The 23,176-nt window shown below is 40.3% G+C and overlaps 1 protein-coding gene across 2 annotated transcripts; it reads right to left on the reverse strand.

The window, feature by feature from the left end:
* Positions 1 to 481: 481 nt before the first annotated feature.
* On the reverse strand, positions 482 to 19,147 carry LOC116224652. Of its 2 annotated transcripts, XM_031585096.2 has the most exons (22): positions 18,379 to 19,147; positions 14,106 to 15,780; positions 13,741 to 14,016; positions 12,022 to 12,453; positions 9,441 to 9,863; positions 8,122 to 8,529; positions 7,283 to 7,708; positions 6,936 to 7,202; positions 6,214 to 6,444; positions 5,821 to 6,066; positions 5,466 to 5,723; positions 5,087 to 5,356; positions 4,727 to 4,996; positions 3,888 to 3,971; positions 3,643 to 3,805; positions 3,411 to 3,475; positions 3,122 to 3,327; positions 2,694 to 2,956; positions 2,485 to 2,601; positions 2,086 to 2,239; positions 1,975 to 2,013; positions 482 to 1,660 (listed from the first exon to the last, which is right to left on the reverse strand). In XM_031585096.2, exons 1-22 carry the CDS (start codon positions 18,731 to 18,733, stop codon positions 1,341 to 1,343), a joined length of 6,948 nt encoding a protein of 2,315 aa, XP_031440956.1. In that variant the 5' UTR covers positions 18,734 to 19,147; the 3' UTR covers positions 482 to 1,340. The 2 variants fall into 2 exon arrangements, with proteins under 2 accessions (XP_031440956.1, XP_031440957.1); XM_031585097.2 differs by lacking the exon at positions 18,379 to 19,147 and having other exon boundaries at positions 13,741 to 14,178.
* Positions 19,148 to 23,176: the final 4,029 nt, after the last annotated feature.

Raw genomic sequence — 23,176 nt, forward strand, 5'->3', positions numbered from 1 at the left:
AAATGAATACATTTAAATTTACATGTCGTCATTTATGCGACTTACAAGGATATTGCGTTTATACATTTTTTTTTCCTTATCCCTAGGCAGTGCGTAGCCCCAATCGCCCTTATGGACAAGCCGCCCCTTGTGCCTATACTGTACATATGCATATTAAAAACAATTTGCAAAATATAAATATATAAAAATGAGTTTTAATCGTGATTAATCGCATGATTTCCCTGATAAATTGCATTTGCATACGCAAAAACCAATAATGAATTCAAAAGTAGTGTATAGCGCACTTTTATGTTCTGCCATATGAACGAAAGTGCCATAACATTTGTTGTGCAAACACTTTTAACATCAGCATTTTAATACAGTAGCAGTTAAATAAAATATTGAGTGTAAATCTCAACTTAAACAATGTTATCAAAGCAAATACAAAATTAAAGCTCATTGCCACTGCCAGGGCATTAATGTTATCCTGTTCGTTATGAAAAAGAAAAAAACTGGCCACAAAATCCTGAGCCACAATCATATCATTAAAACAGGCCATTTCTGAGGTAACAGCAGAAACATTTTACTTTCATCAGGGAGCAGCGTGACCAGTCTATGTTTAGTACCAAATGTCCCTTAGAGTGAGAAACCATAAAACACTTTCAGTGCAGTTTGTCAATTCCTAGAACTTCACATTGTTATTTTAAATGTCCTGCCATATGAACTAAAGTGCCATAACATTTGTTGTGCAAACACTTAACATCAGCATTTGTATATAGTAACAGTTAAATAAAATAAATACTTTGTGTAAATCTTAACTTAAACAATGTTTTCAAAACAAACACAAAACTAAAGCTTATTGCCACTGCCAGGGCATTAATGTTAGAGTGTGGTGAAGCACCAAAAAGTTCACTGCTGGCAGTTACTTTGGTGTACGTAGTCTGCCAAAGCCTCGCTCCACTGTCTGTTTTGTTGAATGATTTGCTGGTATCAACTGTGTGTTTTGCATTTAGGTGATATTTTAGACTGGAAGTACTCCGGTGATAAGAAAATTCAACTTGGCAGTGGTTACAAATAACTTTGGTTCTGTCGACTCTGCCGTCTGGAAGAACTTTAAAATGAAAATGGCCATGTAAAAGCTCCGTACCCTTCTCCATGTTTTGTATCCGCCAATTATTTTCTTTTCTGGTTCCGCAGCAGTCAGCAACAGACTTTTACAAAATAAAATAAATAATAAAACCTGCGCGTTGCGCAATAAAATAATTGTTGGCGATAAATAATTGATGAGTTAACGCGATAATAACGAGTTAACTTGCCCAGCCCAATATTGAATATTCATTGCAGGGCTAATTGCAATGTTTCTAGACTTTTATCTGGCTCTGTACAAAGCCAAATTGTTCGACAAAAGGTCTTAGCTTGGATGTCACAGCACAATCATTGCGAGGTAGCTTCTTCATAAAGCTCTGAGTTGCCTTGACTGAGTCCGGAAACCCCCAGCTCTCGACCAACAGGTCTGCCAAATCTGATCCTTTTGCCTTCTCCAGTTTACCCTTGGGAATTGGTGGCAGGCCTTCGGGGGTCTTCACTAGGCTCTTCAGCCTCTTGAGTTGGTCCTCGTCCAGCTCTTCCAGGATGTCACATAAAGCAGCCCGCCAATCACCTTCTGTGAGTGAAGGTCCTCCTAAACAAGGCGAAATAAACATGCAAATTCCATAATTTACTGTGTTAGATACAAGAACATACAATTCTAAATTTTACTAGTTGAACAGGTTAGAACTATACTTGTTTTGGGTTGCATTTCTGTAATCATAAAAGAGATACTGCTGTGTAGTTGAGGAATACAAAAAAAATGCTGTGCTTTATTGGCTGTGATAATGTTGAAGTCATGTTTTTCCTTTTGGATGTTTGTTTCATACAGTCTCATTATTAAACAGCATGGTACTTGTACACACCTATAAAAATAGGTTTTGTAACTTTATGTCAGCAGAAACTCACCTTGTCCATCATGCTGAATCTCTTTTTTGATCTGGTTATCTGCAGTGGAAAAAATATGATCAAACAGAATTCTGTGATTTGAAGTATGCTACAACTAGAAGTGGAACCTACCATAATTTGCCTTGAAAACCACACGACGATTCCAAGACTGTTTGGACTTTTGCCTGTCTTGAATCTTCAAACGCATTTCAGTCACATTGCAGTCAAAGAAAACTTCAAATGCTGCGTGGTGGTAACCATTGGAGACAGACTTAAAAACATAAGTCTAAAAACAGATACAAATAATATTAACATGTCATTGTTGAGGAAATTCTAACTTATACATAACACAACACCTTGGCTTATACAACACATTTTCTGACACCCTCGCTTTTAGACGCACAGTACAAACACACATTTTCAGCCACAAACACAAACACACACACACACGAAACAAACACAGGCACACATGATGTAGATGAAACATAAGGCAGGCTTTTGGAAATATCCCTGAACTGCTCAGTCATTCACCTTGGGTTGCACTGTGTGGCTTGCTGAGTCTGAGATCAACTTGTACTTCCCATTGCGTCTTAGAGAACAGTTGGAGCTCGATTTGATGAAGACATACTCCTTCTGCTGCTCTTGGATCTGTGCCAGATAGTTACAAACAGGTTGAATACTAACCGCTCAATTCTCTCAGAAATAAAGAGTGATAGAAAGGCAAGGGTTAGCTGCTGTACCTCAGACGGAGGCACATTTCGAGACAACAGGAACACCCAAAGCCTGTGTTCGATATCAGTTATGCAGGGTTCAAGGAAGAGAAGCACTTGGCCGAGTAAGCGGACGAACGGCCGCTGTTTTCTGCGCTTGCTCCGCAAGATCCCAAACTTACAAAGCCCGTGGACCTGAACAGCTACATGTGTTTGTGTAAACTTTGTTGGTATAAGAATCTTGGATCTTTTTGAGGAGATGTGCATCACAACCAAGTCTCCAATAGCCTCCACTGATGAAACAGACATGGACGATGGTTTAAAAAGAAACATAAGTAATAACAAATAATATACTAAATATAATAATAAAATAAAAAATAATGAAAACCTTTAATCTCAAAAATATGTGTCAGATTACGGTTTAAGTGGTTACAGGAGATGGTGCAGTAGTAACTCACCTTCAGTTTCACAGTGTGGCAGATCAAGTTGGCATATGTCTCTTTTGGAACATGTGATGTCAAACAGAGGTCCTGCAGGTTCAAAATTGGACAGGATATTCCTATCATAGGGGACTACACGGTACTCCACACACGCTTGTTTCCTCAGTCCAAACACCAATCCAGTAGCTTTGCACTGAAATGTTCCCCCAGTGGATGTCTGAAACCTAGGAGGCAGGGGAACAGGGAACCAGTCAGAATTATGCCATCTCGCTTGAAGAGTATAAAAATGTCCAAATTTATGTTGTACCTGTATGATATCTTGCCATGACAGACTAATACTTCTGGGTCAATCTCTTCCATCAAATCTTGTCTCTGATAAAAAAGAAAGGCTAGGTATTGAAAGGCCATTTAGCAAGAAGACAACGCTTGCAAAAGTACTTATGTGTACATACAGTATGTGTAGGTTTGATCACTAATCAGTTAAGAATGCTTCAGAACAAAAGTAAAAAATACAGATGTAGAATTAATGTAAACACTACCTTTTGAGCAGCCTTGGAAGATGGATTTTCTTTCAATGGATCACTTTTGATTTTCTGTTTTTGTTGCTGAATGGTTCTCTTATTCTCATCAAGACATGGCAGTATTTCAAAGCGACTGTCCATCACAAAGGCTTCAATATCCAATAACGAGTTGTTAAAGAGGCTAAGTAGAAACACAGTATGGTTAAGTGGTAGTATAAAATGTAAAGCACAAAAAACAAACTGATAAACAATCTGATACTCACCGGACTGTCCCAGTATAGTGGATGTTTGCCATGTCCGTATAAAGCCTTTGAGCTCCTTGGTCAGTTATATTATTGTTGTCCAGACTTGAAGAGAAAAAAACTCTTTTTACTCATCTTTACCAGGAGTAATGGTGGAGGGGACTGTCATGTATGTTAGAAGTAGCAGTACTTCTCCGAATTAACAAGCCCTCTCTAATTACAGCTCTCTGGGCCTTTACAGTCCCCAAAGAGCAAATATAAGATCAAATATGGTGTTTTAAGAGTTATAAACTATTATATCCTGAAAGTTCTAAAGTCAAAGTTAAAACCATTACTGTTTATCAACAGAAAAAATGATTGGCATCGTATTTGCAGAGAAACAATGCTACATCATTTTTATATGTACTGAACTTTAACAGGTATGCATATGCAAAAAACATTATATATATATATATATATATACATATTTTTCAATGCCAACTTCCACTTGTTAGGTAAGATATGAATCATTGTCAAATCAACACTGTCACGATAATGAGCACTGTAAATACTGTACGCTGTGTGCATTTTGTGCTTCTATTGTTGAGCTCCTTCAGCCTTGCATCACACTCTCCGCCGCAACAAAACAATTATAAATACAATTAGTTATAAATCATTGCACCCTCATTGGCTGTCTGTTATGTCATTGAAGTTAGTCTATGCTCACATCCTGACTGTACGCCGATCTGTGCTTGTATGAAATGATATGTCTATATATTACCTTCTTAATGCTTCAGCTTCAAGAACTGTAACTGCCAAAGGTGAAAAGTTCAGACACTTTGAAGCTATGGAAGGGATTTTGTGAGTGTTTGAACACTTACTTCACAATTTGCGCTTTGTGCAGATGTGGAAGTAAGTGGTCCAGGGATTCATCAGTGAGTTCGCAGTGACTGAGGTCCAGCTTAGACAGTTCTTCACACTGCTTCAGGACCAGCCCCAGTGCTGTGCAGAGCTGACCATCCAGCTGAATGTGACTGAGGTCTAACTCCTTCCCAATAGCTTTTAAGATGGCTGAGGCACGGTTCCTTGAGTCTATTTCACAATCGCTCAGTGTGACAGACAGAAACTGCCTGAGGAGATTTTTATCAAATCTAGCACAAAAAAGAAAAGTATGTTTGTGTAACAATTTGTGAAACATAGACCGAATAATGTGTTAAAGCTGAACCATTTAGGAGAACTACCTGAAAACTACTTTGTGCAGAACTGGAAATAGTTCCTCCACTCCAGACTCCTCCACTTGGCAGTCCCGTATGGTAAGTTCTATGTCACTGACGGAGCAACGGATAGCACGAGAGATAGCCCTGCAGTCTGCAGTGCTAAGATAGATTTCATCCTGGCTGGAGAAATCCAGTTTGTATTGCAATGCTCTCAAGAGAGATACTGTTTCCTCCTTCTGGTTCATGGAAACCACACTGGTATGGATGAGATTGATCAACAGCTTCTGGTCAACCCTGATAGGAAGACACATCCATTAAATCACCAAAAATTATGTTACAAAAGACAACAGACAAAATGTGTAACTTTGCCCTCATTTATGCACAAACAACATGAAAGGCATACCTAAGCTCCAACACTCTGTCTAGAAACTTCAGGACATTCCCAAGCTCTTCCAGTGGGATGATAGCATTGGTGAGGTCAAGTCTGATGCCATCACTGTAGTGGAGTGCAAAGCGCAAGGCGTTAAAGTCGCTGGGGTCAAGTTGTTTCTCCCTTAGATTGATCTGGTTATAAGATGACTTCACCAGCTGAGTCACCAAGTGGCCTGCACGTTGTTTGTAGATCTCTCTCAGGGTATCGCTCACAAACTGGCTGTTTACTCTGCAGAAACCAAAGTAGTTATGAAATGCTTATAATAACTGACAGGTTCCTTTTTTCTCCATTGCTAGTGACAAATGCTCAATTTTGTACCACTGACCCTCTGAAGTGTATTTCTTTTTGAGACTGTAGAACTTCCATAATGTTGAGCACATCCCATTTGATTTTCCCAACGTCTACAGCAATGGGTCTTTTGGACTGCTGTAGAAAGTACTGAAGCATATCCCAGGACAGACTGCATAGTGACAGATCCCCATCAATCTTCTCCATTAACAGCTGGGTGAGACCAACATCCTGGGCTGAGTACACTGCTTCAACTACTTCCTCTAGAGTTTCTTGAGACATTCTGAAAAAAAAACATGCACACACAAGCAAACAAATAAATCAACAAGCATGTATGCAAACAGTGAAAACAAAGAAAGATGTATAATAGACGTAAGTCTTCAGTGACAACAAACACTTCAGTGCCAACACCGGATAACATTTGACTAACCGTATGGAAAATGAGCTGTTGAGACACAGTAGACAAATGAGCGAGGGGCCATCAATTTGGCATTTTGTCAGATCCAGTACTCTAATGGTCCATACTCTCAGAAGCAAAGCTAAACGTGATGTCACTGCTGGAGCAGGATTGTCTAGCATGAGCTGAAGTTCTTCAATGATAACTGAGTTGCCACATCTCCTGGCCATTTTGGCCATTTTCAGTGTCATGACTTCATTCATCCTAGAATACAAAATGTATGAGGAACACATGCGAATGACATGCATTACTTAACACAGTGTTTAAAAATGAGGTAATGGAAGCCAAGATACTAGAAAACAGGTAATCAGATGGCTACCTTAAGTTAGGTGTCTAAGGTGCTGTGGGCAGATTGATAAAGTAATGACATGACAGTGACAACTGACTCAATCCTTTAAATAACATAAACTGTTGCTGCAGGTGATTCATTTGAAACACTTGATCATCGTGCATTAAGCCAAGCCAGACGTAGAAAATCGAAATGGGTGATCATTGTTCATTAACTGCACGTATTATCGCTGTTTAGCTGTGCACATACAAGCTTTTTAACAAATGCTTTAGGATTAGGTGTTGACCAGAAAAATGCAGGTTAAACACCCTTTGTGACACAAGCCAACAGTTCTATAATAACTAAATAATGGAGGAATATTCTTAATCTATGCAACACCTAGTCCAAATATATTTAAAAAAGACACCTTAGTTTTTTATAATGGGTCACGTTGGAGAGAAGCAGCTTAGCTCCTTGCCAGGAAATTGCTTCTGGGATGAGAGTGAGTGAGAAGTTCTCCTCTGGGTCTTGGCTCAAAACTTCTCCCACTGCCTTACAGATTCTGCTGGGCAACAAGCCCGCTAATGTAAAGGCAAATCCCGTTGGTCTCAGGAGCAAAGAGACAAGCTTTGGATCCCATTGACTGTCCACAGATAAGAACTCAGATAGGGACTGGAGAAACTTCTCATCACAGCTGGGAAGCAAAAGAAATATACACTAAAAATCATACAAAAAACCTACTTTAGCTTTTTAAGGTGCCAGTGTAAATCTTACCTGAGTTTTGGCACATTGGGAAGAAAAAGAAGGAAATCCCTGAGCTTGTTTTCATCCTCTGGCCAGCCTCTTAGCTCCACTGGTCTCTTCACTGTTTGTAGTTTCAGTACCTGGAGGAGTGCAGATGTGTTTTCGTCAGAGAGGTCCACCTTCCAGATTGTAGGGGTTGTCTGGAAAATCTTCTCAACAAACGAGAGTTTGTTGTTTTCCATCTGCGTCTGTTGGCTGCAAATGTGTGAGTAGAGATCCAACAGGAAACCTGTCTGCTTATAGCCATCGTCTTCAGCAAAGGGGAAGGTTGAGTAGCTGCACACTGACAACAGTCTTCTATGCGCCTCGTCTCCCAATGATGATGCCAGAGTGAAAAGGCCAAGAAAGACTTGGATGGTTTTCTTGGGATTTTTGTAAAAAAAATTGGTACTGACTCTGAAACAACAGTGATTAACACAGTTAACACATTTAACAAAATACATAGTAGGTAGATAGCTTCACTTTAAGTTCAGATCATACAGAAACATGACTGATTTGGGTTTTTATAAGGCATTAATATTTATATTGCATTTTCATAATCATTAATTGTCAAAGATAGCGGAAAGATGCCAATTGGCACAAACAGGTGCCATTTCTCCGTTCCACCTTTAATAAATAAGAAGTTAATCTGCCTGTTTTGTACTGTTTATGGTAAAATCCCTACAGCATTTTGTATCCACACATGAACACCAACAGTGTCACTGTGGCAACTTGAATCCAGTGGAACAGTTCAAAACCACAATGAAATGTCATGGATGACGGTTGGCTATTATTGACACATTAGTTAACCATGATGGTTATGTATTCACCTGAGCTTCGAGACATAAGGGATGCACTCCAAAAGACGTGACAGTTCCTCTTCTTTTCCTGACCAGCCTCTCAATTCCACTGGCTTCTTCACTGTTTGAAGTTTAAGTATGCGAAGGAGCAGTGGGGTCTTTGCATCAGAAAGGTCCACTGTCCAAACATTAGGGGCCGACTCGTAAACCGATTTTAAAAATGGCATAACGCTGCTTTCTGCAGATACTGCACGAGAGTATAGGTCCAGTAGGAACGTTCTTTGCCTGTCTTCATTTTCCTCAGCAAAGGGAAACGTTGGGTAGCTGCACACTGATGACAGCATCTTCAGGGACTCATCACCCTCTGAGGATGCAAGGGTGATCAGCTCTAGGACTCGATCACGAGCAGCACTGTAGTCAGAGAGGCTCTCGCTGAAACTGTAGAGTTGGATTAAGAAATTTCTGCTGTCAATCAAAATGACACTGACTGTAGTCTGGCATGGTGGTGTACTGAGCAAGAACATTGCATTTACTCTAAAATCAGCTACTCATGGTGTGATGCTGGTATTGAGCCCAAAATGTTATCTTGGTAGACATAAACTGGATTATGCATGTGGTCTTTCAGAAGTGATGAAACACTGCTAAGCCCCTTCTACCACACAACCCTCCCCCATCCCCCCTTCCTATCTCCTCCCGGCCGACCTCAAGCAGATGGGTCCCCCCTTATGTGCTGTGGTTCTGCTTAAGGTTCCTTCCTGATTAACAGGGAGTTTTTCCTTGTCGCTGTTTCCATTGTGCTTGCTCTAAGGGGTTCCAGGCTCTGGGCTCGTAAAGCTCATTGAGACAATTGTATTTGTATTGTTCTGGTGCTATATAAATACAATTGAAATGAATTGAATTGCTAAGGGGATGAACAGAGTGTGTGTACACTGATGAGAAAAAATGAATTAGTCTAAAACATAACAAAAGTTGAAAACTTGAAAAGTCTGAATTTGGGGAAATACAGACTACAGTTACTGTTTTTGGAAAACAGTCAGTTGGGTAAATCACAAATTAACACATTTATGTTAAACTAGGGCTGGGTGATGTGACCTAATTTCTCAGATTTACTTATCCATGATAATTTCTCTTACATTGGCAAGTTGCCAAATACCTCTTTTTCATAAATGCTTTTGGGAAAATTAGATATGTAACAATCTGTTTCAAGGATATCAATAATCAAAATGAATTTAAAATGTAGAAATTGCTATTTTCTAAGTGTTCTTCACAATTTGACAAAAATAACCACTACAACCAAAAACATTGTTACATATCTTGCCTATTTCTTTTGTAGGAGTGTGGCAACTTACCTCAGTTGTGATACGTATGGAAGACACTGCAAAAAACTCCTGAGTTCATCCACTGCTTCTTCATTCTCTTCCATGTCTTTAAGTTCTACTTGTCTCTTTAGTTCTTGGAGTTTGAGAATCTCAAGGAGGACAGACATCTTCCCGTTTGAAAGGTCCACCACCCAAACAGGAGGGACTGACTGGTATAAGGGTAGCAATGCTGGCAGGAGGCCTTCTTCTGTTTGGTTTGAAAAGAGGGTCAACAGAAATACCATCTGCATGTCCTTATCTTCCCCAGCAAAAGGGAAATTTGAGTAGCTACATGTTGTCAACAGTGCATTTAGAGTATCTTTTCCCATGGAGATTGCTTGTGTGAACAGCTTCACAAGAATTTGTATTGCTGCCAAGGTGTCGTCATCTTGGATAGCTATGCAGTCATTGAACCTGGAATTACAAGCATATTGACAAAATAAATTATTTTAAAAAATTAATAAAATATTAAGTGGAAAAATCACCACAACAATCTGAGCTATTTTTTGTACTTTCTTAACCTTTTTGAACAAGCTTTTGAACTAGCTACAAAACACATGTGAATCAGTGAAGATGAATGAAACCTGGCTGTAATGAAATCACAGAACTCAAGCTAAGCAGGCATCATAGAACTCAGACTAACTTTAACTTTAAGATTAACTTGAGGTAATGGACATATAACACTTAATATTCTTCACACTTTGCGGCACTTTAAGATTAGGGATGGGTCCTGATAAGTATTTAAAAATCAAATAGTTGTCTGTGGGAGGGTAGGGAGAGGATATATTTGGAAGGGGGTGGAAGAGGGGTGGTGTTACATTCAGTTCTTGTAAACCAGCTGTTAAATGCAACTTGTGTTCTGACATACTCTTGTCTTACATGTCTTAATGGCATAAATTCAATGCAATGCAAAAAAAAAAAAAATTGTTTATGCAACTATCGTCTTGTATTTAAATGTATATTTCTCCTCGTTTTTACCGTCACCTGGTAGTAAGTAACACATTACTTCTGCCAGAAGGTGGCAGTAATGCACCTAAAAGGTGTTTGCCAAACGGCATTAGTTAGTCTGAGTACTACCAGGCACAGTTAAAATGTTGTGAGATTGGATGTTACTGTTCAAACAGGAGAAACATGGAAAGCCAAAAACTACTACAGCTGTCAAAAAGATCTGTGTGGAACTGTGTTCTGCTAGTTTGATCCCGAATACTGGTTCACGCCCTCTGTAGTCTGTGATCTGGCTATCAGTGCTGTTCCGTATGCTCCGTGCCAGGTTGTCCCTCTGCCCTGTCTCCTGACTGACAAGCAAGGCACCCAATCACTGGTGCCTGCTCCACCACACCTAACTCCACTCTCCTTGTTTGCCACGGCTTTAAAAGCACACCAGGACTGGCATTCAGTGCCAGATTATCGTGTCGTTTTCCTGAGCCTAGTTGGAACGCTACTTCTTGGATTCTGTGTTCAACCAAGCCTATTCTCGACCCATGCCTGTTTTTGGACTCTGATTATTGCCTTGTGTTTTGGAAACTTTTGCCCATCTGCCAATCTGTTGCCAACCTCTTTCTGTGTTACCACGTGAGTCAAGCCAAGTCCCTTTTGTACCGCTGCCTGTATTTTTGCCTACCTGTGTACCAACCTCTGCCTGTTTTTGACTACTGGATTTTGCCTGAACCTTACCTGTACCTCTGCTGTGACTTTTGGATTTTTGACTTTTCTGTTGCCAACTGGGTGTCTTGCCTGACTGCTTCTCAATATTAAAGAACACCTTAAACGTTCCTGCTGTTCCTGTCTGCTTTTGAGTTCACTACTTTTACCTGGCCTCACCGGCCCTGACAGTCAAAGTGTCCTTGTGCAGGACACTGAACTCCCAACCGATCCCGATGTGCGCTGTTTGCACCTTATCTGTGCGTTAATGGGTAGAAGTCTGCGGCATTAATCTATAAAGCGCTTTGAGTGCTTTATGAGTAGAAAAGTGCTGCTTTTAGGTGTATAAATGTAGTGCATATACCATAACTCCACCCAAAAAAATATTCATTACCTGACACTGCACCTCATTTTAGCGGGGGGTTTTTTGTGTGAAGGGGTTGAGGTAGTATTCAAACATTAGTCAAATAATTCCCAATTAGTATTTGATAATAAGAATGACAATTTTGATTGAAATGCCTATTCCTTATTAGGACTGACTGGACATAGAGGTGCAGTATGTATGATTTAGTGGCATCTAGCGTTGAGGCTGCAGATTGCAACCAACTGAATCCCTCTCACTTTCCAAGCGTGTAGGAGAAGCTCTGGTGGCCATCAGGTGCCATAAAAATGACAAAGTCTCTTTCTAGTGTCAGTGTTTTGGTTTGTCTGTTCTGGGCTACTGTAGAAACATGGCAGTGTAACATGGTGGACATTTTGGAAGAGGACCCGCTCCCTGTATAGATACTAAGGGCTCATTCTAAGCTAAGGAAAACACAACGGTTCATAGTTACAGGTGAATTTACACTAATGGAAAACATAATTATGAATATTATATTCCATTTCTGCCATTCTGCACTTCCACCAATGTACACCAACTATCAACACTTACCGCAGCTGTGTAATGAAAGGTAGACATTCAAGGACATTTTTCAGTTCATTCTCGTCTTCAGTTTGTCCCCTCAGCTCAACCGGTTTCTTACAAGTTTGCAGCCTCATTATTTCAAGGATGGGAGATGTCTTTCCTTCAGACAGGTCTATCACCCAAGTGGTGGGGAGGGACTGGAAAACTGGCTGTAATGCTGGTAGAATGGACCTGCCTTTGGACGATTTGGCATGAAAGTACAGCATCTGGATGAACTCACTCTGGTCCACAGGAGAAATTGAATGTGTGTATCTCAGCGCTGATAGTAGGTGTTGTACACAGGCATGACATTTCTCCACCTCCAGCAGAGCCCCCTTCAGGTAAAGATCCATCTGTGCGGAGTTCACCGTCTTCTTCCGTGATTCTGTTGACACGGCTTGATCCTCAGAAAAACTGAAACTATGAATACACAAATAAGCATGAACATGATCCAAATAGGCCCATGGTCCAATACTCACGGTACTATCTCTGTCATTTAAGATTTAATGAAAATGTATAATACAATGGATAAACTATTCTGAAGAAAAAAGGACTTGTCTAATAAAACAAGAAGTAAAGCATCTTTTGAAAAGTCTTCTTAAATTTTTTCAAAAGTGCACTGATGCAGTAGCCTGGATACCAGACCGAACTTAGCCCCGCCCACAACATTTGAAGTCGGGAAGTTCGATCTGGCATTACTCCATTGGGGAGAAATTATTTTCGGACAGAAATTGCCGGACCAATCAAATTGTCAAGGCAGGCTTTATACGATGATGGACAGATCATCAACAGTAACGTAATCAAGCACGTCACCAACACACGAGTTGAATTCGTTTTCAACAAACATGGCTGCCGCTGGAGAGCTGAAATGTATAGATTCGAGTCCATTTAGACATTGACAGTGCATTCATTTTGAAAGAGGAACAGAGAAACGCGATCAAGGCATTTGTCAATCGAAAAGATGTTTTTGCCTTCCTTCCTACGGGATCCGGTAAAAGTTTAGTTTATCAGCTGGCCCTGGTCACATACTACGTTGTTCTGATTGGTTGTAGGTAACCAATTGAGCGAAGAGGCATTTTTTCTCCTGGTTCGGTTGAAACACGCCCCATAATCACAGCCCAATGGAGCGATATCAGACTCATACTCACTAGAATTATGAGTATGACATCGTCAGGCTACTGATGCAGCATAATAACAGCCTTATGAGTGTCTGTTACCAGAACAAATTATAGACCTCGCATTAAGCCACGAGAGTCAGAGGTTAGAGAGTTGGATTCCCATTTAACCAAACTACCTGAATAATGAATAATGAATAATTAATGACAAAACCAACATTACCAGTGTTTTCCAGCAATGCCTGATCCACTTGTTACAGTTTGTGTGGATCCCTCCCTTATTTCCTTCAAGGTTTAGGTTTGTACAACTTTTGAGTGTAAGAGATAAGGCTGCCAGAACTCCCTACAGTCCTAAAATTCCTGAGGAAGCTGATTCAGTTTGTCTAAATTGGCTAAAATATAAGGTTTGTAGCAAGTACGTGACTTTGTTGTAATTATAAGGATGGAAATTGTTGCAAGCACAAACTGACAATTACAAACTCTAACATTAAGACAAAATGGAAGTGGCCAAAATTACATTGGAGAAATCAATTTTAGTCAACCACAAATCTATGGCAATGAAATTATTCCACTAATGGACTTCACCACTCACCTTATACGTGGAATCTTAGGCAAATTCCCCATAATTAAGTCCAGCAATGAAGACAGGAGAGCATGTTTTGGATCCAACTGCAGAAAGAGTTGTACTTTTGCCAATCCTGCCTGTGCCAGGACTGTTTGAGCATTCTCAAGCAATTCCTGGTCACCTTGATCTCGGACTGCTAGGTGCATACTGGATCCAAGCAGTCTCAACAAGTTGTCAAAGTCAGTTCCCGGTCCAGCATGGAGGGCAATGGTCCATATCCAGTGCTGGATCCTGGGGGAAATGCTATAAAACACAAGACTGTTTTCAGTGACATCATATTTATTGATCAACCATGGTAAACAGGCCATGCCAAGCGCAAAAAGACAACATACCTGAGGCGATGTAGATTATTCAGACACCCCAGGATCATTTTTAGGCCCGGTTCAGACAGGCTGCAGTTCACAAGATTCAGTTCCACATTTTGTTTGGTGGCCTGACTGATGACATAGGACACACCACAGCACTGATTCGGGTCAAGAGTTTCATCACTCAGATCGATATCATTATTAACTCTGTTCAGGAAGTCTGAACAGGCTTCAGGAGACCGATACTCATACAGGCACTGACAAATAAAAAGGATATTGTCAGCCTCAATTGAAAGGTCAGCATCATCTTCTTCCTCCTGATCCAGGGTGTAAAGGAATGTGTTCATTATGTCTTTGAAATATGTAGATGTTATGTGTTGTATTTGCTCCTCAGAAACTAGGCAGCTGATACTTTCATACACGGTTTTGGACAGAAGTCCACACAAGAAGGGGAAAATGTATTTGAGGTATTTCCCGTCCTCAGTGTGGCACTGACTAAGAGCATTGCTGATGTTATCTGGCTCCATCAGCAAGAAAAGAGCTGCCCAAAATTCCTGCATTGTGTTGTGGAGAAATGCTGGAAAAGTTGTGTATGATGCTGAGGAAACCTTGGATGTCAGTGATGTCAAAAAAGCATGCTGCACACCCTTATCTTTGCAGACTAATTTTTCAATGTTGACTGTCTTAGCCTTCAATGACTGATAAGAGGTTGTTGCTAGAAACCTTATGTCTCCCTTGTTATCCATTATGTACTTGTTTATGTTCTCTGCATTTTGTTTGCCAGTTCTTTTCAAGCAATAATGGAAGATCTGCACATACATTTCAGTTATAGTGCATGGATGTTTACAAACATCTGATGGACTGAGGGGCATGCATGCAGTCACTATGAAGGCATACATTGGGACATGACACAGGCTGAAGAGCTCTGGGTTGTTCAAGGCATTACATTTTGCATAATTTTCTGTACCCAGCATCCACTCAAAATATGCATGTATGGAGGCAGCATTGAACCCGTGAACCTCGACCCTGTAGGATGGCCAGTCAGTGAGAATGCTAGAAGCTTCAGCCTCTGGTCTACATGTGGTCAAAATCTTAGCCTCACACAAAAGCTTTTTCTCCAGCACCCTTCTCAACACAGAGTTGCCAATCACATCCATTATGCCATCGAAAATAATGGTGACATTTTCAGAATTTTCCTCAATATCTCTCAAGATTTCATCCTTTCCCTCTTTAGGTTGGAGATACCTGTCAAAAAGAAGGGATGCGAGAGTTGTTGGAGCTGAAGAGTGAGACATTGTTTGCATCAAAGGTTCGTCAAAGTAGAACACATATCTTCCCTGATTGTCCTCCTGCTCAGTCCAAAGCCTCATAACTTGTTGGGCAACTGTTGTTTTTCCAATTCCAGGTTTACCAACGAGTAGAATTTTCTTCTCATTGTTCATCAGCAAATGCTCAGGGGTCAGGTTCCTCCGGTCTGTTGGAATGTAGGTCTTCAACTTTTTGGAGCGAGATTTCTTGTGAGCCTTGCACTTGATTTTGATAACCTCACTGGCATCTGTGTCTAAAACCAGTGGCGTGTATTTGAATGTTTTTTCTCTTGTTTCATTTTTAAGAAAATTCATACTGTGTCGCCATTTTTCTTGAAGAATCTCTACTGCTTTCCTTTTCAGATCTTGCTGGTAAGTTAAACATGGACCACCACCTAAGCAAAAGAAAAGAAAAAACCTATGGTGAAGTGTCCTGAGGTGCAACCCTGATATGTGTACTTGTACGTAGCTTTTTTTCATTCATTCACATTTAGAGATCGACGGAAAAGGGCAGGCAGCATGCTGACAAATAAATCAGCCTAATCTGTACCAAAGGGGAACTTAACCCTGAACTTTTCCCATGTGTGTGTGTGTGTGTGTGTGTGTGTGTGTGCGTGTGTGTGTGTGTGTGTGTGTGTGTGTGTGTGTGTGTTTGTGTGTGTCTGTTTCTGAGAGAGAGTGACAGAGAAAAGGATAGAAGTGACAGACTACCCAATAATGGTATCAACATGCATACATACATACACACAGGGATGGATTACTGAACGGGCCTACTGGGCCCAGGCCCAAGGGCCCAGGAGCTCAGAGTTGAAAAACATTTTATTCCATTTAAGTGATGTTTTGAGAGCAAACAATTTTTTGCGGGCACGCGCAAAGGTGGGGGGCCTTTTACCTTTTACATGTCTAGGACCAGCGGCCCATGGTTTCATAATCCGTTCATGCATACACACATGTACATATGCATACGTACTAACATGTTTGTAGGCCTACATTAATGCATGTTAATAATTGTCTCACGGTAATTTCTTATTTTCTTTGGTATTTTTGTCATATACAGATGTGCAATGATGATTGCTGGGTAATATATATATATCTTGTTGTCCAATGTCAAGACTCTATTTAAGTAAGTCTTTGTACATAAAAGTGTATGTTTTCGTACATTGAGGTATTTGTTTGTAAATTATATTTAAGATCTACAGAGTAATCTCAATTTGAGGTTTAATCTAGATTAATTTACATTATGTGACCAGACGTACTCTTTTGCCCGGACATGTCCTCTTTTAGAGACCTAAAAAATGCGTCCAGCACGGGTTCCAAAATCGTCCAAGATTTTGCATTGTCGGATATTTGTGTTGCGTTTCTCTGGGTCTTTCACAAACTCATGGTGCCGCATGCCATACCAGGGGCGTAACTATAGACAGTTCAGGAAGTGCGGTTGCACTGGGGCCCGTGTGCAAAGCGAGCCCACAATGCTTTTCTCAGAAGTGTTTGTCTCACGGTGTCGCTATGTAAACCGCCTGTGATCAAAGATGAATTGTAAAAGATTAACTCATGGTATATATGCCCTCGAAATGGCAAATCTATCTGTCATGGTTTTTATTATTTTAGGGGAGGGAAATAGTCAGTAGCAATCTATAACACAATTATATACTTATCCTACATAAACTATGGAAACTATTAAAACAAATATTCAATTAAATTAATAATTTCTTATTTTCTTTGGTATTTTTGTCATATACAGATATTAAATGATGATTGCTGGGTAATATATATTATATATATATTGTTGTCCAATGTCAAGTCTGTATTTGATCATGTGCCGAGACGATACGATATAGCTAGTTTAGGCGCAAAATCTGAACGTCAAGACCGACAGGCTGACTGAGCCGAACGATGCCTTTCAAACATAAAAGTGGTGATGCATGATATGCTTTTTCAATGGACAGGATAGCCAACCCTTTCAGCCTTTCCTGCTCCATGCTGCCCCTCAGGTAGGTCTTAATGAGTTTCAATTTGGAAAAGGATCACTCGGCAGTTGCCACTGTCACAGATGTCAGAAACCATAGCAGGGCAGTGCACACCTCACCGAAGGTGGATGTTACGGAGTGATAATCCACAATCAGCATCTTGGCAAGTTTGGAGACTGAGGACTGCTGAGCAATCTCTGCTCTAAAACAGGCCCTGAATTATAGCAGTTGTGTAGGAAACGTTATTGCTATATCCCTGTTGTAGTGGTCAGACAGACGTTTTGCCTTGTCATATCATCATCGCCCAACCACTACAACAGGGACATAGCACTAACGTTTCTATCATTCAAGCTGTCGTCCCCCTATTTAGCAAGTTTTTTTTTTACAATTTCGGAGTCAGGTCGCCTCCGAGCGCCTGTTTGATTGTGTATGTGTTTTTCAGATGTGGGTAAAGCTGGTGTGTGCTGCCGCACCAAATCGTGCCTTTCATCAGAGTTTTTAAGAACGCTTCAGCACTTTGTCCGTCTGTTTACGTTACCGTCAAGAGTGCTATCCATGTTTCTGATAGCTTTCTCTTTGACCTGTCTACTTTCCCAATACTTGTTAATAATAGCCAATAGCCGAAATAACTAATTCGACCATAATATCCAACACATCGTTGGTTATATATATATATACGCCTAATGGTGTGATTGTGTGTGTGTGTATGTGTGTGTGTGCGCGTTCGCCCGCGTGTCTCATAACTAGCGTGCACCAGGGCCCGTCATAGTAGCATGCACTGGGGCCCGTCGTAACTACCTTACGCCACTGTGCTATACTACCCATCCATCCAAACCACTCCCCGGCCGCCGTTGAAGTTTCCTCTTTTTCACAAACTCAAATCCCACATTATTCATATAATCAACTGAAAGATATTAACACCAGGGGAGTAGGCTGTCTTGAAATACATTATAGGCTCCTGTATACGAAGTATTTTAATTTAAATGAGTTGAAACTACAATTAGATCTAAATAGCCTATGAATTACCTTTCCCAGTGTCACTTTGAGTCAGCACGTCATCGCCAAAGGAAAAACAGCTAATCCAGTGATGTAAATCTGGGTTATGTAGTCCAGGTCTTGGGAAGGTTTTAGATCTTGTTGAGTCCAAAATCTTCAAAAGTTCATAGCAGGCGGCCTCACCTTTATAGATCAGCAGGTCTATCAAATGTTTGGATCTATCAGATAGCTCACTGAAGGATTGAATATGAGTAACTTGTCCTTTATCCAGCACATTGTATTCACACAGTTTGTTGAGAACTAAAGAGAGATTCTGTAAGCGTTTCTCAAGAAGAGCACGTCCTTTTTTTATAAAATCAACAGCAGACTGCTGAGTGCTTGCCATGGCACTACACCGGATGACTCACCAACAAGACAAAGTGAATAGTAAGTTTTAGGATAAGTCTATGCATCCGAAGTGATATCGGGATGGCCCACCAAACTGCAATGCGTTGGAGAACTTAACTCTTAGCTACCTTAATTTAAAACTGAAATTAAGTTTCAAGTCAAAGTCAGCCACACTAGGCTACTCACCAAACAAAAAATAGTTCTGTGAAGTTAGCTAGCACGAAAGTGTTCGCGTGGTCATCTCCAGGAAAATTACCACTTCGAAGCTAGAAACTTTCACTTTGATCGTACGTGTCAACTCCGATATTCCGTAAACATGAATTTCAAATGTATACGAAATACGAATTTACATTGCTTACGGGTGTATAACATAACACCTTAGTTCATTTTGGTTCAAACTTTGTGTGCTACTCGTTTCGCTCGAACACACAGACAAACTGGTGCTTGTTTCCTGTGAGGTCTTGCACAATAACCCGCGCAGTCTCGCCCGAGGACCGGCTTTTCTATAGATTTTATATGTGGGCATCTGAAGGAGTTGACCTTGACATTTGCAAGGACAATGACACCATTACGCCGTTGATGGTGGTGGACGAATACGATATGAAAGGTAATCTGTGCATTGCAAATTTTGGATATTCAGATGTTTTATTAATTCGGCTGGGTGGAATGCTTTTGAGAGAGGGGTGTTGCATTGAGGTAAAATTGGTTTTATGTTTAACGTTCAACAGACATTTCAACAGCGTTAAATTACACTTGTTAGCGCATCTCAATTAAAGGTAGATTTATTTCAGATACTTTCTTTTGGTACATTTCTTGAAATCTTCTTTACATTCTGACATCAATTAATAAACTAAATACTTATATTTGTCCCAGTCTTCTCAGGAAGTGAGGATACATTTACATTACATTTAGTCATTTAGCAGACGCTTTTGTCCAAAGCGACGTACAAGGGAGAGAACAGTCAAGTTACGAGCAATAGAGACCTAGTGTAACAATAAATACTACTTTACATAAGAAATAGAAAAAAGAAGTGCAGGAATGGAACTGCTGTAAGTGCAAGTAAAGTGTTGTGTCAGATTCGTAGGTTTGAGATAAGGAAAAAACTGTATATTCTGATCCAATTAAAACTCTTTGTTCTCGTTGATTCCTGAAGAAGATCTTCAAAAACGTCAGCAAACCAGCAAAGTGTGAAGCAAATAAGGTTTATTTAGCCAGTGCAATACCAACAGCATAAACCTGAGCTCATCTCGAGACAACACTGATATTACAATGGTTTGAACATCATTTTATACATTAGCTTGGCCTTGGTGCTTCTCCTGTCAGCGTATATCACTTATCACCCCCCTCTAATTGGGCATATATGGTTTTTTTTTTTGGGATAGTGAAACTTCAGGCCTCATGGGTTGGGTTTTGGGCCACCTGCACCAAGATGTGCTCTAAGTAACCTCTAGGTTGGAATCATGCCCTGCCCTTAGATGAACTCTGGGTTGAATCTATGCCAAGTTTATAAGTTTAGCCCAGTAGTAACCTTCCGACCTTCCGGCCTGTATGTAGCGGATCTCTATAGTCCTTGATGTAATGATTCCTTACCCACACTGTGCCCAGCCCTATATCTGAGCACAGATTGAGCATTCTAACTTATTTTATAATAGCACAGTATTTTTGACAATTATGGTATTGTGTATATCCCAGTGATTATGTTGATTTGCTCATGTTCCATTTATAATGGCTTTTTATACTGAGTGTTAATAATCTACACATCGGTTGATATACATGAGTACATGAAATGTTCTACTTATACTGGTTATTACATGAGTTAATAATCTACACACAGGTTATTATACATTAATTAATGAGTTTAAAAATGTTTCCACCACATAAGTACTAGTCGATGTGCAAGTTAGGAAAGGAGGTGCTCTCTGAAGAGTTGGGTCTTCAAGAGCTTCTTGTAAAGACGGTAATTTCCTAGACCAATGAGGGAATAGGCGTCTGGAAGGTTTGGGTGGATTCGTCTCTCTTTGCTTTGCTGAAAAAGTAACATTTATTAAAACACCTTTCTTATTACGACCATACTTAATCTGACTCCATTTTCTGTGTCTGACTCCACTCTTTTGGGAACCCAGTCTAATATCCTCGCTTTTACTGTATATTCCTACCGGGTTTGTAGGCTGATCTCCAACTCAATGCACCTATCGTCTGTAGTATGAATTTCCTCCCTTACTCTTTAGTAACCGTGTTCTTCACTGGAATAGTGTCATTGAACGATCTTGCCAAGATTCCATTTTGACATATCCACAGACATAAACCGCATCTAGTTCTGGACTAACCCAGAGGTTAAAGGGACTTTACAGCTTGTTGGTCTCTGTGGCTCAGTGACAGAGCGCCAGACTGCTTGTCCGCTCTATGTATGTCCATTCGATCCAGTGCAGAGGCTGGTCCGCAATCCTATCCCTATATTATACAATTAACAGTTCAACTGCAGCATGTCTAGTCCAGTTGATTTTAGCCAGGAACCTCAAGTCTTACTCTTGTCGCCGCTATGTCTGTAACCAAATCCTAGTCAGTATTACCGGAACACTGTGACCTGAATAACCATCAGTTAAGAATTTCAGCAGAGGTCATAGTGGGTCAGAATTACCAATGTATTACGTCAGGTACAAGTGAATACTACAGGTTACAATCTAACAAGTCTAAAGTGAAGAATATAAGTCTAAAACACCACATGAAACATAAAAACACTTAAAAATACTCCCTCGAAATGGCAAACCTGTCTCTGTCATGGTTTGCATCATTTTTGGGAGGAAATCGTCAGAAGCAATCTATAACTCAATTATGCTTATCCTACATAAACAATAGAAACTATAAAAAAACGATTCAATTAAATGAATAATCTCTTATTTTCTTTGTTATTTTTGTCATATACAGATATGCAATGATGATTGCTGGGTAATATGTATCTTGTTGTCCAATGTCAAGTCTCTATTTGATCATGTGACGAGACTATACAATATAGTTAGTTAAGGCGCAAAATCTGAAAGTCCGACAAGCTGACTGAGCACAGCCAGAGGCACAGCACACCTGCAAGCCGAAAAACACCTTTTAAACATAAAATTGGTGATGCATGATTTCCTTTTTTAATGGACAAGATAGCCAGCCCATTCAGCCTCTCCTGCTCCAAGCTGCCCCTCAGGTAGGTCTTAATGAGTTTCAATTGGGAAAAGAATCACTCGGCTGTTGCCCTGTCACAATGTCAGAAACAATAGCAGGGCAGTGAACACCTCAACGAAGGTGGATGCTATGGAGTAGACTTTGACCTATCTACTTTCCCAATACAATAGCCGAAGTATCTAATTCGACCGTAAAATCCAACACATTGTTGGTCAAATGCGTGTGCGTGTGTGTTTTGCGAGCGCACAATTTTTTTTCTGCGAACGGGGGGGCCTCCTGGGTGTAACATTTGCCCTAACAAGAGCATTTAAGTAGGTGGGAGCAGAATCAGCAATCACTCTGTAAGCCAGCATAAGTGACTTCAAGTTCAAGTATTTATTTGTCAGATGCACAGAAAAACAGAGTCAGACTTGATAGGAATTATTTCTATATCCCAAATGTATCGGAGACTCAGTCAGATTGTGATGAAAAACCAAATCCAGGTTTATTCTTTCAGTGGCGCGCACCAAAGGAGGAAAGAGAGTTAGATTTCACTGTGTGTTCCACCTAAATCTCCTTCACTGAGTGTCTTTTGGGAAAGCACAGAATTTAAGCTGTGTGCATGCCAGGGGGGGTGGATCCCTAAATGCTAATTATTATATGTCTCTAGTCAGGGGGGGGAAGCTGTGAGGGCTTCTCACACCTCATGTAGGCCAGGAACAGAATACACATGAGAAGTTTTTACAACTCATGAAATCCAAAGAACACTAAAATGACCACTAGGTCAGATATATTGAATTATTGACTATGGAATATATTTATTAAACTAACTATCAAATGTCGGTCCCTTCATTCCCCCTTTTCAAGACTTAAGGTCTTGGACATAAATCTTTGTTTTTAAGATCAGAGTAAACGCTTGCTTAAGTTTTGGGTGAACACAGTCAGTTTTTCTTCTCTCTCTCTCTTTCTCCCAAAAGGTGCGCATTCTCTCGCGAGGTAAGGCGAAACCTTTTTCTCATCAGGGTGCCTCACACCTGTTTGCCAATTTTTTGGTGGGCCCCCCTGATGTTTTTAAGGGGAAATTCCTTACCGACGTCAAATCAAAATGACCGCCCTCTCCAGCCGCGAGAGCCGACAAATGTAAGCAGAGAAATAATTACATGTACAGTACAGGGTAGCCATTCGGAAACATGAAGTTACAAACAGTGGGAACACAGAACAAAATGAACTATACATGAAGATGAACTCAAACAAAAATGAAATTGCTCGGATTACACAATTGTACAGAAGATAA

The sequence above is a fragment of the Clupea harengus genome, chromosome 18 (assembly GCF_900700415.2).
Source record: "Clupea harengus chromosome 18, Ch_v2.0.2, whole genome shotgun sequence".
Taxonomy (NCBI): Eukaryota; Metazoa; Chordata; class Actinopteri; order Clupeiformes; family Clupeidae; genus Clupea; species Clupea harengus.

Excerpts from the sequence above, each read along its gene's own strand:
- LOC116224652 (XM_031585096.2), bottom strand. The coding sequence starts at position 18,733 with ATGGCAAGCACTCAGCAGTCTGCTGTTGATTTTATAAAAAAAGGACGT. Across the intron at positions 6,067-6,213 it reads AACAGCTCATTTTCCATACG|AATGTCTCAAGAAACTCTAG; the intron begins GTTAGTCAAATG and ends TTTTTTTTTCAG. Across the intron at positions 4,997-5,086 it reads CTGCACAAAGTAGTTTTCAG|ATTTGATAAAAATCTCCTCA; the intron begins GTAGTTCTCCTA and ends TTTTTGTGCTAG.